The sequence below is a fragment of the Notothenia rossii genome, assembly GCF_949606895.1.
Source record: "Notothenia rossii genome assembly, chromosome: 12".
Classification (NCBI taxonomy): domain Eukaryota; kingdom Metazoa; phylum Chordata; class Actinopteri; order Perciformes; family Nototheniidae; genus Notothenia; species Notothenia rossii.
Window position 1 is genome coordinate 21,672,304 of NC_136911.1, and position 15,102 is coordinate 21,687,405.

General features: G+C 41.8%; 2 protein-coding genes and 1 long non-coding RNA gene across 4 annotated transcripts in view; 2 read left to right on the plus strand and 1 right to left on the minus strand.

The window, feature by feature from the left end:
* Positions 1–2,533: 2,533 nt before the first annotated feature.
* On the minus strand, positions 2,534–5,876 carry zic1 (zic family member 1 (odd-paired homolog, Drosophila)). Of its 2 annotated transcripts, none has more exons than XM_079661086.1 (3): positions 4,622–5,876; positions 4,128–4,291; positions 2,534–3,564 (listed from the first exon to the last, which is right to left on the minus strand). In XM_079661086.1, the coding sequence occupies exons 1-3, from the start codon at positions 5,562–5,564 to the stop codon at positions 3,367–3,369; spliced, it is 1,305 nt and encodes a 434-aa protein (XP_079517212.1). In that variant the 5' UTR covers positions 5,565–5,876; the 3' UTR covers positions 2,534–3,366. The 2 variants fall into 2 exon arrangements, with proteins under 2 accessions (XP_079517212.1, XP_079517213.1); XM_079661087.1 differs by having other exon boundaries at positions 2,534–3,561; positions 4,622–5,872.
* Positions 5,877–6,285: 409 nt separating this feature from the next.
* LOC307026025 overlaps positions 6,286–15,102 on the plus strand; it is a 58,781-nt gene continuing 49,964 nt past the window's right edge. The window contains exon 1 of the long non-coding RNA XR_013804317.1: positions 6,286–7,090. This is a non-coding gene — a long non-coding RNA (uncharacterized lncRNA). The remainder of the gene's footprint in view (positions 7,091–15,102) is intronic.
* zic4 (zic family member 4) lies at positions 7,108–14,678 on the plus strand. Its single transcript, XM_079661085.1, has 2 exons — positions 7,108–10,655; positions 13,507–14,678. The coding sequence occupies exons 1-2, from the start codon at positions 9,497–9,499 to the stop codon at positions 13,932–13,934; spliced, it is 1,587 nt and encodes a 528-aa protein (XP_079517211.1). The 5' UTR covers positions 7,108–9,496; the 3' UTR covers positions 13,935–14,678.

Sequence of the window (15,102 nt, forward strand, 5' to 3'; positions counted from 1 at the left end):
CCAGAGTCTGGCTATTAAATCGCTTTATGGCTGCAAATACGACAGGGTTTCTTGAAGGCGTTTTGAAACGTCTGCATGCCAATAAAGTAAAGTGGCCTTGACTTGGATTTGACCTCTTTTTTTTTTTGCATTGGGTCTCTTAAACTCTGCATATGGAGGGGCTGCAGGATTGTTGCAGGACTTCCAATATGGTGCGTTTTTAAACAGTTAAAAATAGATATCATATGTCCTCTTTCTCTCTCTGCCGGAAACCTAATAGTTAAATCCAAGTGCAAATGTTTAACTTATTGATTTAGTTCTCAGTGAGTGACGGCAGCTGGGCATGCAGATCAGAGTCTGGCACAGGCATGGGCACCTCATCCATCAAGGAGCCCGGTTTCATGCCTTCTTCTAATGTTGGACTCAGGAATATCTCACAATGTTGTTTTTTTTAAGCAAATATGGAAGGTTAAAAAACAGGAACCGCCATTCTTAACTAGAAATTAAGCTCACCAAAAAATGCAAATAAAGATCCATAGTTTCAACCACTATTGCATGTAATTTATAAACTATGTTGTTCACTGTTATATATTGTTTTTTTTTACAGTCTAAATGATCTAGAACATTGTACATTGAGTATTCTTTGTGTTCCATGTCCTTTATACTATACACGTGCTCAGAAAACACAGATATTTCTGACTTTAAAAGCGTAAAAACACCAAGAAGCCTCCAAGCTGATATCTGATGCAGATACTGATAGTGAAATTAATGAGTATCTAAAAATGAAGCTCACCAAAAAAAAGAAAGAAGCAAAATGAGATCCATAGCTGCAGCCACTAATCCATTAAAACGAGGATTATACATTTAAACTTTTGCCAACGCACGCATGGATTTACTGTCTGATAATTCTGACTTTAAACGCGTAAAAACACCAATAACCTCCATGCTGGTATCTGAGGCAGATATATGCTCACTCTGTCTACCTTGGTAACACAAACGTCAGGCTCGGTTTACTGGCCACAAGTGCTGCTGATAAATATTCATGAGGCCGGCGCCTGCGCTTTCCCCCCATATCTGAGTGTTTGTCATTTCCAGACTTGCGCGTAAATACATTTAAAGTGGATGTTTCTCGTGTGTGATCTGCTCTCTGTGGCTGTGATGGCACACGCGCTGCAGCAGCCTGTCGTCGACTGCTTTTTACGAGCATTTTATTTTCGATACCGTGTGTTGGTTCAGTGTAAAGCAATACGACAGGAAGTGGAAATTAAACAGCAGTGAAGGTGCATGCTTTGCATTCTGCCGTACTGAAACGTCAAAGGAGCTTAAAGTTGTGGTTTTTCTCTGCAGGGAAATAAAACATAAAGCACCAATATAAATAAAACTAAAACACATCCCAGGGTTTTTTTAAGTGTGGACTCTTAAACTGAATTTTTACATTTAAATTGTTCCTCAAGTTCAAATGTTGAATAAACTGATTTTAGGTACATTTGCGAATTTAAATATGGCGTATGGACCATCCAAACCACATGAGATTTTACACATCCACTCTAAACTATTTATATTTCCAGTTACATGCGAACATTTGTCTTTAAAGTGACTTTTCTAAAACGGATTCTCTGGGCGTGGAGTCTTTGTATTCCTGCAGCATGCTCTGCAGACAGATAGTGTTAAATAGAGTCGAAAAAGTCATTTTATTACCATCCTTCATTTATCTCAAAATCTAATAGTCCGTGAAAAGAAAATATGAATACATTTCAATACATTTCAGCAAATCATCTAAGATGGTGGATGTTTTCTTCTAACGGGAAACACACACACACACACACACACACACACACACACACACACACACACACACACACACACACACACACACACACACACACACACACACACACACACACACACACACACACACACACACACACACACACACCCTGCATGCTGGTGCCTTTTCTCGATTAAAACGTGGTTCTCGTGCAGCAGCAGTCCTGACAGATCGAGCAGAGTTAACCATGATCACTGCTGATGTGATCTCTGCCTAATGGGCCGGTCAAGCTGCAGAGGAACAATGAGGGGCCACAATAATGAGGGGCCACATTGACTCCTCAGCTTTCCCTCAATCTATGAAACCCGACAAACGCGAGAAAGAAAAAAGCAACCCAGAAAATAAATTAGATTTGAAAATTAGATTCCCGAACAATTAAGTAACGCAAACTATCCCGGGTTACACCGAGGAACAACCGCCGTGATTAATCGATTTAATTTGCACATTACTGCAGGGCAAAGAGGAGGATGTTAATTCTGGATAAACAGAAGAGTGGATTTACTTCTTATTGACTGTCAGGGGAAGTGGTTTAAAATGCACACACACTCGCAAAAAAGCATGCACACACACAGTAAAGAGTTAACATTATTTGAGCAAATATTAGTTTAATCGAAACTAAATTAATTGTTATCATAATAAAAAAGTTTAGTCTGCAGTTATTTACGATATAAAAAGAACCCATTAGTTTCACACAGTGTTGAGATCAATAACCTCCAACGCATTGCATTATGGTATTTTGTAATCCTTTAATATAGTACGAAATGTATCCAAACATTTTTTTGTAAACTAAATTTTACATACGAGCGCATTTCTCCATAAATACCGATCATTTCTAACACGGTCCTTTACATGCGGATAAATATGGAAAATTGAGCTACTTACATGTAATAATACTTCCTTTCAGACAAAGCAATTGACAGAGATTTTATATTTATCACGTACATAAACAGGTTGACACGGAATTTCAGGCTTTCACTACACGATTTATCGACATGACATTAAATAACAACAATGATACTGTGCTACTCAAACTGGACCTTGGACGAAAATGTTGCACTGGTAGGCTACAAAAGCACATTAATACTAAGAGTCGCTTAGGTCGACGTGTAGACTGTAGTAATACGGAATAATTCACATTTGGTTCACAACTATAACATTCTTTTCAATGAAGTCTATTCATCGCAATATTCTTAAAACCATCTCCATATATCTAGGGACCAACATTTTTCACAAATTCCCTTAAACTGTGATATTTACAAAATAAAATATTACATTTTTTAAATTCCCAACGTGGTGAAATCCTTATGTACAAAACAAATTCAGGCCTCTACCCGGAGATAGCATGCTTTTTCTGAACAGTCCCTCAGTAAAAAATAAGGGAATACTGAAGGGGGGGGGGGGGTTAAAGTGGGTGCTCCTCGCTTCCTTTTAGTCCATGCATTTCTGTCTTTAAATGATCCTCCCGTGTTTTCTCAGTCCACTTTTATAAAGTCTTTGAATCCAAGTGTTTTTTTTATTCTGCAGTCTTTCTTGCGTCTTTTTTTTCGTTGCAAAAATATTTACACGTACCATTCATTGAAATTTGACGACAGCGTGCTGTGGCTGGTTGTGTGGTGGACTGCTGAGGCTGCTGGTGATATGGAGCTGTTCTGGTTCTCTGTGGACGGGGACACTATAGTGGGGGGTGTGGACGACTCGTACCCTGAACTGGCTGCGGGAGAGGGCTGCGGCGCTGGATTGCTGGATTCGTGGACCTTCAACAATAAAACAGAGATTATGAAAAAAAGCATCCTGCATTGGCTGGTTTGTCTCGGGTTTGTGCACACATACAAAACAAATCACAACTATGGTTTGGATTATAGCTTGATTTCTAATGTTGGACTCAGTGGCTGCAAAAAATCTCACTAATGTGTTTTTTTTTAACCAAATATGGAAGGTTAAAAAACAGGAACATTTTTATTAAAAAACGAAGCTCACGAAAAAAATGCTAAATAAGATCCAGAGTTGTAAAAGGCAGTTTTGCATTAAAACAGGACTATCATTTTAAGCTTGTGCCCTTCTACTAAGGCATTCATGGTTAGGAAACACAGATAATGCTGACTTTAAACGAGTAAAAACACCATGACTGTATACCGATTTTAAACACGTGCTAAAAATCCCCAGATATTATTATTTGTATTAATCTGATTTATCGGTGCAAAGAAAATACAGTTCTCATATTTCTATTTAACCTCTTTTCATAATGTTTTTTCAATTATTATTTCCAGCTGTGAAATACCATTGAAAAATAAAATCATTGCAAATATTAAACTAATTTTACCTTCATGTGTTTCCGCAGGGAGCTGGGGTGTGTGTAGGACTTGTCGCACATTTTGCACAGATACGGTTTGTCCGACGTGTGCACGTGCATGTGTTTCTTGCGGTCACTGCTGTTTGCAAACCTCCTGTCGCAGCCTTCAAACTCACACTTAAATGGCTTCTCACCTAAATTCAGAAACAAAAAAATACAATGTTTTACACTGGGTTTTTAAAATGTCACAATATTATATGTAAGTAAACAATGCAGATGAATAAAAAAGACAGTCTATTTTACTATTACATTTGACAGACAACTCGAGTTACTTATACACTGCTAATTAATTGCATTTAAGCCATTTAGGCTTGCAGATTAATTAATTTAATCACATTTACACTCTTAACATAACAACATAAAGACTTTAAAAATATGTATCTGAACAATGCACTGAATTTCATGCAAGTAAGAGACTAGTAAATAATAATCGCTTGCATATTTATGAAAGCGTGCAGTCTTACCGGTGTGAGTCCTTTTGTGGATTTTTAGGTTTTCCGACCGGGCGAACACTTTCCCACAGCCGGGGAACGGACAGGGAAACGGCTTCTCTCCGGTGTGTACTCTGATATGATTCACAAGTTTGTATTTGGCTTTGAATGGCTTCCCTTCTCGGACGCATTCCTCCCAGAAGCAGATGTGGTTGGTCTGCTCGGGCCCCCCCACATGCTCCACCGTCAGATGGGTCACCAGCTCGTGCATGGTGCTAAAAGTTTTGTTGCACGACTTTTTGGGGTTCGTCAGCTGCTCCGGCTCGATCCACTTGCAGATGAGCTCCTGTTTGATGGGCTGTCTCATGTATCGGAAGAAGGCCCCTGCCCCGTGGTGCGCGGCCATATTCATGTTCATGGGGCCGTAGCCGTGCAGCTGGGATGATGCGTAATGGTCGGACCTGGGGCTCGTAACGTGGCCATACTGGTCTGCACGTCCATACATGTCCCCAGTGAAGCCCAGCCGCATCTGGCTGTTAACCACGTTGGAGGGCGCGTGGTTCTGCTCGTGGAGCCCCTGGAAGAGCAGGTGCCCCGCCGCATCCGAGTGTCCATGTGGCCCTGCGAAACTTCCGGAGGCGAACAAACTGTGCTGCGCGCCGGTGGCATCCCCGAAACCCCGATTTCTGAACAGAAAGTCCCTGGTGGAGTTGAAGGTGGAGTAAGAGTGGCTCGGGTGGTGGTGGTGTCCCAGCGCGGTGGCTGCGTACCCGGGAGCCTGGGAGGAGAACGCCGTCTGTCCGGAGCCAATATCGTGGGAGCTGTGGTTGATTTTGAAGGCGCCCATCCCATCCGCGAAGGGATTGATCCCCAACGCCACTTCTCTCTCCGTGACTTCGCCTGTTGAGTGATGCCGAGAGGAGCCGAAAGTAGTGACTCCTATGGTGGGGTACTGCGGTCCCGCGTCCAGGAGCATCTTCAGTCTACACGAGCCGAGACGACTGAGAGCAGAAATCAAAAAATCACGTACAGATATTCTTCCTCCCCCCTCTTCTCTCTGTCTCTTGGAGCTCTCTCGACTGAGCAAACTCTGAAATCCACAGATTCTCTGTTTACTTTCTAAGACGCGAGGAATTCCCCTATACGGCTCATCCGATGCAGAAACATGTATACATGCACTATTGTCTTTTGCGGTTTATCTTCCTGTGGCGCGACTTTCACCTCCTCAGTCAGGCGGTGAGCTCTAGACTGATAGTCGCAATCATTCCTGCAGATAAATGAATTGAAAAGACAACACAGTCCAGCCCTGATGAATGGGAGAGGAGGGGGGGTGGTCATGTGGCCCCGGTTCAGCTCGCTCATTGGCTGAGCCCCTTTCCCCCCAATAACATCCACTCACCAAATAACAATCCACGGCGCAGGCCCCACACTTCTATTGGCCTCTTTGCATCATCAATCCCAGATATTGTGAGATTGCTGACTGTGGATTTGGTTAAAAGGCGGAATAACAGCAAAACAAAAGTTGAGAAACGCGAGACAATGAGGGACCTCGTAGAGAGTCAGAGCACGTTTTCACAACACAACAGTTTATATAGAAAATGTGACAGTATGTCTTTGTTAAGCTGGGCATTAGATCACCTAGAAAACACATTTTGGTGGTGTAATTGGTAACGTTTATGTACAATTAAGCACTGTATATCTGTCTATATTTCTATTTATAATGGAATGCATTTGATGGATACGCAAATACTATGTCAGGAGCAGAAATAAAGACAATAATTGTATTTATTGCAACTCTAATGGACGGACCTGATGGTAAACAAACCTTATATTTTCTCGTTTGTCATTGAGACACTCTTGAAGTTTTAATATGAAACCTGTCAACTGTCATCACTCTCTAGTTTCATTTCGAAGGGATCCAAATACTGTAGTGTTCCTCTGCTCTGTGTGTGTGTGTTATTGGAGTTCCTTGAACACAATGTCTCTGCGCCCACTGGAGCTCACACCAGTGGAACATCTGTGCTTTAGATTTCCACATCATACTCATGCTCACCAGCGCCCCGCGTCCATAAAGGTTACACCGTATATAGGCCAGGATTTGACTTGGATGCACCGGTGTTCCTAACGTATCCATCACGAATTTTGGCTGCAGTGCTTGTGCAACTTACTCATTTATTTTGCAGGCCGGTGATGCATGGCCTGTGTGTAAAACGTTGTGGGCTGTCGAAGTTATCAAGTGGGATTTGCGGCGCTCTCTGCAGGAACCTCCGGCTGCTGGAGTTCAAAGCCACATGCACAGACGTGCCGGGCGAACCATTAAAATATCTGCTTGGCTACTAGGCTAGTTCCTACACAAGGCATTCTCCAAGTCAGTCTTGTAAGACCAGGCAAAGAGGGGACGTTTTGTTGTTCTCAACTTAGCAATATACACCCGGCGTTTTTAGGTATAGCTGCTCTGCTGTGCGCACATTTGGAGGGATCTCTCTCAACAGGTGGACAACGGTAAGCACGGCATATTGTTAAGAAGGATAGGAAAAGGAGTGAGTCCAAACTGGAGGTCATGTAAGAATTGCCACAAGAGAGGCTAATTTGGAAATTGTGTGCAAAGAAAAAAAGTTGTTGGAATTATGCAGAACTTTGTCGTTTTGAGTAAATACGTTTAAGATGACATGCGTAAAAACAAGGTACCTGATTAGCATGTGCTACCTTTAAGTGCCTTTATCCAAATGAAATGATACTGTAGAATTTAAAATGGCTACCTGGATCTGTTTTATGACTTACAGTGAAAAATAAACTAAGCCAAAGCTGCACAAATTTGGGTTTTAAGAGATTCTGTTTTCACCTCTCTGTTAGTTTGGGTCCTGTACAACTCCCCTGTTTACTTGTCTCCAAGAGTGAGTGCGTGCACAACATGGCCCAGAAATAGCACCTGAACGTTTTGCATGACGCTGTTGCTGTGATGCCTCTGAGGGCCACAGCTGAGTGAACCCCACCGTAAGGCCATTTAATAAACATATTCACAAATATTGACTCATTGTCTAACGTGCTGGAGATGACGCTGTCAGCCACGAGTCTGACGAGTCAATTCACAGACAGAACTATCAGGTTGTAATATAGTTTTATGTCTGTTTTTATATAAACCAATATTAAAAGTGAGTTATTTATTATTATTAATTAGCATATTCAGTTAATTGGTCTATATCTAAAAACTACACACTGCAAAAACACATGCTCGTAATATCTCTATTTGATTTTCTCATGAACGAAAATGTAAAAAAGAAGTGTGAGGGGGTTCAGATATTGACAAAACATTTAAGTTGTACTCTTAAATCCACAATTCACTCATGCTCACCACAGAGTTGAATAACACATTTCATTTTTGACATCAAAGGTTTCAGCTCTGCATGTGACCTTCTTTAAGGTCGCTGCAAGCAGTAATTTATTTTTGTCTTCAACTACAGAGATATTGTGTCTACACACACACACCACCAACCCCCACAACTATAATATTATACATACAACTCTCTTACAAACCTAAATTATAATTAGTTTTAAAAGAGTAAAACTATGGCAAGAAATTATTCAAAATTCTCTCTAGTTGGGGTTTTATTTTTGGAAGTCCATGTTTGTTAAGAGAGTAAACGTGCCCACCGTGCTGCAGATATATTCGTGCACAGTAACACCCACAAATGTTTTGGCCACACATTTGGTTTTTAAAATAGTTTGTATAACCTCATCATTTAAAAAAAAGTACATAGACAAAAATAAAACAAAAATAAATTATACGACATCCTGTTATGAGCCATAAATAAAAAATATGTCGTTTAAGCATTCAAACAGGGAACAGAACCTAACATGTTATACTTTGTAGGATAATATCTTTGGAACCGATACTTACAGCACACACACGTTTTTATTTTGAACCTTAGTCTGCAACGGCACCACCTCCTGTGACCCTCATCTGCTGCCGTCCAGGGTCTAAAGCAAAATTACCCCGGATCATAACAACAGGTCCCGTCCATTACTTTTTCCCCCCTCGGGACAATGGCCGCAGCTCGCTCTATTCACACTGACTGCACACACGGATCCCACCGAGCAGAGCACGGAGTCAACACTGCGGTGCGCGCGGAGGAGCGACCGGCTGGATGTGTAAATATGGGTTTTTATCAAAGCGCGTATTAATACTTTTTACTCCGGACTATTCATACTCCCACGTGGAGTTTTCCTTTCGATAAGTGGACATGTTTCTCTCCGCTGACAACGATCTTTTTACGTGCGTAAAGCTGTGCGTAATTTGTGCGTAAACTTGTCCCTCATACGTTGCAGGGGGAAAATGAAGATATCACTGCATTATTTATGATCCTTAAAACATTTTGTACTAACAATATGCATACTCTAGCGAGGCAGGCTGTTTTGTAATTGCAGAATCAAAGAGGGGAAATGGCTCTTTCATAGCCGAGCAGCCTTTGTCTGCTCCGACAAAAGAGAGACGACTGTATATCTGGATCAACTTTTTAGGACTTTTATTGTACAATAACCTTTGCATAACAACTATTTTTCTAAAGCGTTGCCTGAGGCACTGCGCATGCGCGCTGGCTGCTTGCTGTCACTAAGACATTTTTCTTCACGTTGGAAACTGTCACTGCTGACGTCAATCACCAAGCTCTGACCAATTAGAGCGCGGGGTGATTGTTTAGCTCCACGGGCTGCAGCGCCTACCATGAATCTCTATTCAGTATCAAAGCGTCCTGCTGCTGCCTCTCAACCGAATGGGATTCCATGTAGTCTGCAGATAGACTTAACTTTATAAAGTCTTTTTTCTTTATTTTTTTTCACTACGATTAAAATATATTTGTCATCATCATTATTATTTTGCCTGCTGTCAAGTTATTCTAAAATTAGGAAGTAATGAGCGTGGATGCACTGGGAAGCCCCGTGATGGACCCTACGTTTTCCAAACGGAACACGGCGCTGAGATTAGTTGACTTGGCAGGGGCTCACCACCATCACCATCATCACCACCATACCCCTCAGAGCGTGACAGGCTTCCCGGGGTTCAGCAGCCATCCACACTCAATGGCTCACTCGCACCCTGGGGAGATTACTGCGGAACCCCGCCTGGGGCCGAGTCCATTCGGGCCAGAACACATGGGGCACTCCGCGGCCCTCAAAATCAGCCCAGCCCATCATTATCCCCACCACCATCTCCACCACCACAATCATCATATGGCAGGCCACAGTGAAGTGGTCTCCAGTCAAACGGGAGCTTTTGGCCCGGTTCAGGCGACATCGGTGCCCTATCCTATGTCTCACCACCCGGCCCAGGCTCTATCCGCAGGCAGGGACTTCCTCATCCGGAGAGATCTGACAGCTCAAGCCATGCCCGTGCTGACCGACCAGTCTGCCGGTTCAGCCTCTCACCACGGAATGTTTGTCTCAACAACAGGTAGCTATCCCGGACACTATGGTCACCACCCTGACGCTGGGAACCTCTTCTCCGGACTCCATCACGACCAGTCTTCTAGCGGATCCCCGGGTGGCCAAGCGTTGAATGGACAAATAAGGTTAGGACTACCTGGAGAAATGTACGTTAGATCTGATCACTTGAGTCAAGTGACAAGCTCCAGGGCTGATCCGTTCTCCGCCTCGCCGATGCATGGCTACGGTGGTCTGAATCTGAACATGAATCTGAGCGCGCACCACCACCACCACCACGGAGCCGGAGCCTTCTTCCGTTACATGAGGCAGCCGATCAAGCAGGAGCTCATCTGCAAGTGGCTGGAGCCGGAGATCTCGCCGAAGAAACTTTGCTCCCAAACTTACAGCACCATGCACGAGCTGGTAACGCACGTGACGATGGAGCACGTCGGAGGACCGGAGCAGGCGAACCATATCTGTTTTTGGGAAGAGTGTCCGAGGGAAGGCAAGCCTTTTAAAGCCAAGTACAAACTTGTAAATCACATCCGAGTGCACACCGGGGAGAAACCGTTTCCATGCCCCTTCCCTGGCTGTGGGAAAGTGTTTGCCAGATCGGAGAACCTTAAGATCCACAAAAGGACTCACACAGGTCAGTAGCTAAATATATTCATAACATTAAATGTACGAATGCCATTGTGAAGTTGCATGTTTAAAAAAAAGAAAAGAAGAAGCTACAAGTGGATAATTTCTGTGTATTTTTAGTGATTTTTAATTTAATTTAACTTTCATTTCTGATGTGGCATGGTGATGAATCAGTGTGTGCTGCTGGTGGATCAGCCTGCAGCTCCTGCATGTCCACCTGTTTGTTACGAGGTGCACCAGTGCCTGCAAGTTTTAGCAAAAGGCTGAGCTTTGGGATTATGGTACAGCTCACTCAGGCGTTTGACGGTTCAACCTCTTGTTTACACCACAGCACAAAGACTGAGGCCCAGGCACCTCCTGTCCAGGCTGTTTAGAGCAGAGAACACGAGTGACAGCAGAGTGGGATCTTCATGTCCAGTGTGGCTGATATGATGATGATTTTTTATAACCAATTCTTAGCTTTTGCATGTGCCTTTATTGCAACCTATAATAATAGCTGGTTGGATGCATTATAGCAATTGAAGCTGCCAAGAAAATAATACGTTTTATTTAGAATATTGAGTATTGAAAGCCTCTTCATGTCCAGTGTGGCTGATATGATGATTATTTTTGTATAGCTAATTGTTAGCTTTGTTTATGCATGTGCTTTTATTTCCACTAGTTGGTTGGCTGCAGTATTGCCCTTAAAGTAGCAAGAAAACACGAAGAAGTTGTATTTTGCATATATGTATTGTACTATTTAAAGCCCTTTATCAGCGTTATTTTGCAGAGTGCTTTTTGCATGGTAACTCTTGTAGCATTTAGCCAATGCAACAAGTTGACAAGTGCAGACGGCTGGAAGAATTCACCAACAGGTTGGCAGAGCTGTATGATGACGAGTGGTGTGTGTGCACTGCAGCAGCCATGACTTTAAGACACATATAATGGTTCACATATGGCTGCTCGCCACTGTGTCCCAATGAGTGCTGTGGAGCTAGTGAGGGGAAAATAAGGCCTCAAAATGTCGAGTCACACTTTGTGAATGCAGACTACATTCCTCTTTCTCGCCCCCTCTGCTCCATGTCGGCACCCTATGTATTATTCATATAATTTGCTCACATTACCTAAGTACAAATCTGTTAAATTATTTCTGTGTGTTGACTCCCGAGGGGCCTGGTCTTTGGGATCATGTTTAAAACCTATCCCAAAGTGTGGTTATGTGTGAGCTGCCCCTGGGGTCTGTTCCTCCAGCTTTCTTGTACTACACTAATATCCTTGATTGGCTCTCTCAACCCAACAGCTGAAGGTCAAATTGATATTCAACCCGCAAGTGTAATTAGACAGAGGCAATTACATATTCTCAAAAGCTTTAATCGGAGGAGAAAAATCAGCAGTGGATGATTTCCGTGTAATTTATTCACACTGTCTTTTTTGGTTTTTTGCCTTGTCATAATCAGGTAGGAATACTTGTTATTAAGAAGCTAAATTAGAGCCAGTCCAAAAAGCAGGATTCAGATAGCACTCAGTAGGTGAAGACTGGCTGTGGAAATACTTTCATTCATCATGTTTTCAGTTGGTTTTAGGCCTGCTATGTCTGTGCTCATAGCTTGTCTGTTTTGACGTATGTAGACCCAGGTACAGACGCAGGACAGTGGGGGTTCAGCCTCCTGTTTACACCAGGCTGAGGCTCCTTTAAAGTGCATGGGGGGAGCAAAAAGTGTGTTTACTGCAATACTGTAAATACAAAATATGTACAATTATATTTGAAAAACTGAGAAAAAAATCAAAGTTGCGGTAATTATACTTATGCTATATTTTTGGGTCACATATGAGGACATGTATGCAAGTGGTGTTTTGAAAATAATTTAAACATTGGAGATACTTTTAAACATACACATAATAATATAATATAATAATAATGCCTGAGGGGGAACATGTGTTATTTAAAACATGTTGTAATGTAAATAGAAAATATGTGCAGATAAAATTACATTTGAGAAAGATCTAAGTTGTCATTTTACCAGCTTTATTTTGTTATTTTTGGGTCACATATTTGAGCACATATGCAAGGGCACCACATTGCATTTAGAGAGTTGTATCTACAAGTTGCAAGAGTGTCTCAGAAAGTGTGGGGGGGTGTAAAAGTGTGTTTATTGCAATACTGTAAATACAAAATATGTACAATTATATTTCAAAATGGAGGAAAAAAAATCCAAGTGGCTTTAATTATACCAGCTTTTTATAATAGTTGTATTTTCTTTTAGGGTCACATATTTGAAGCCATGCAAGTGGTGTTTTTATGAACATTTGCGATACTATCAGATATCTACAAGTTGCACGATTGTCTCGTAAAAAATCACATCATGTCAAAAATAAATCTGTAACGTACTGATTTATATTTCATTGTGTCCCCCTCACTGTTCACAGGTCCACACTGGTGGAAATGTTAACAGTTATACTATCAGATATCTACAAGTTGCACGATTGTCTCATAAAAAAAACACAAGGGCTGAGCAGGAAACTTTAAAAATCTGTAATTTATTGATTTATGCTTTATTTTTTGGGTCACATATTTAAGGCTGTGTATACAAGTGGTGTTTTTAATGAGAATTTAACATTTTAGATGCAAGATTCAGAATCAGAATACCTTTATTAGTCCCACAGAGGGGAAATGTACATTGTTAGAGCAGAAAAGAGCCACAGACAGCTTAATGTTACCTAAAGCAGACAAAAAGTATTAAAGATTTAAAAAAAAAAGAAATTATAATACAATTTACAAAATACACATCCTTGTATTGTCTCATTAACACACTGCCTGAGGGTGAACATCACATAATTTAAATCTGTATTGATTTATATTTTTACCTTTGTGTCACCAGGTGAGAAGCCCTTCAAGTGTGAGTTTGAGGGCTGTGACCGACGCTTCGCGAACAGCAGTGACCGGAAGAAGCACTCGCACGTGCACACCAGCGATAAGCCTTACAACTGTAAAGTGCGAGGCTGCGATAAATCCTACACACACCCCAGCTCCCTGCGGAAACACATGAAGGTGCACTGCAAGTCCCCCCCGCCCAGCTCCGGGTACGAGTCCTCCACGCCGTCCCTGGTGTCCCCCTCCTCGGACATGGGCCGGGAGCCAGGAGCCTCCTCGGAGCCGGTGGGAGCCTCCCAGCCGGCCAATTTAAGCGAATGGTACGTGTGCCACAGTTCAGGTGCAAGTGGTGCCCAAACACCTCCCAGTGGAGCCTCTACACCGGACCCCTCAGAGCCACCTTACAGGAACCAAGAGCCGAGGGACGCGTTTTAATCTGGATCTGAACGCATCATTGAAGCGTTTTAATCTGGACTTGAACGCATCATTGACATTTTTAAAAGCCTCACTGTTCAAAACGGTTTGGCTCCGGTGCCTATACGCCTCTTGGAAGAACTCCCCAACATTTGGAAGGTGCAGACCCTAAAGACGTGCTAATTTCCAGGCACTCTAAAAATATATATTTTGAAACTCAGCTGTTTAAAAGCTTGGCTCGGTGCCTGACGGTCCACTTGTGGAGAGTCGTGTAAATCCCGTTAGACTGTTCATGTGGTATTTTTATTAGGCTATAGGCATGTTGGTGTACAATTATTTTGTAAATTCAATATGTTTTTATTTATTTTTCAATCTGATATTGAAGGGAATTTTTGTATTATCGAACCAAAGTGCATGTTTCAATTAGGATGAAAAAAATGTACATTTGTAAATTTTGTAAGTTTCGATGTGTTGGTGTTTGCAGTTATTTGTACAAAACGTTTTTATGTTTATTTTCCCCATGTGTGCAGAAGGGTCAACAATTTGAACTGTTTCATACGCCTGCAGTATTTGATATACGACCGTGAAATTATAAATGTTTTATCAAAGTGGGCATTTTGTGATTTTGTATCATTGTCGTCAATATATATATATTTTTCTTTTTTTTTGAATATCTGAAAACGAACGGCACTCAAACGCGTACCGAATTGCCTTGTAATTTGTGAGTATTTTGAATAAATCTTGTATGACTAAAGTGAAAACTGTGCTGAGCCATTCGGGTCTATGTGGGAATTTACAGCCGGTTATCAATTATCTTTGGGGAACATGTGCTAAATATGTCTTGTTTAAAAAATAACATGTCAATTTAAAAACAGCATTTGTAAATATATTAAATATCGACTTTTAAGATTTTAACAAACAGCTCAAGGAAAACACATTATTTAAGTGTTTCTCGGTTAAACTTCTTGGCTGAGTTTGATGAATTTCTACAATATTCTGATCCAGACTTCAAAGAGCTTTTGATACAAAGAGCCATTTTTTTTCTCGACGGTGAATCCTCATGGTGAATTAAGATTTCTAAAGCAATAGTCAAGTCAAACTCAAATGATATGGGGCCAAGTCCGTGGACTCAAAAGCCCGCTCTAAAGAATGTAATATTTGCTTCCCATGGGGTAGGAAACGGTAATCT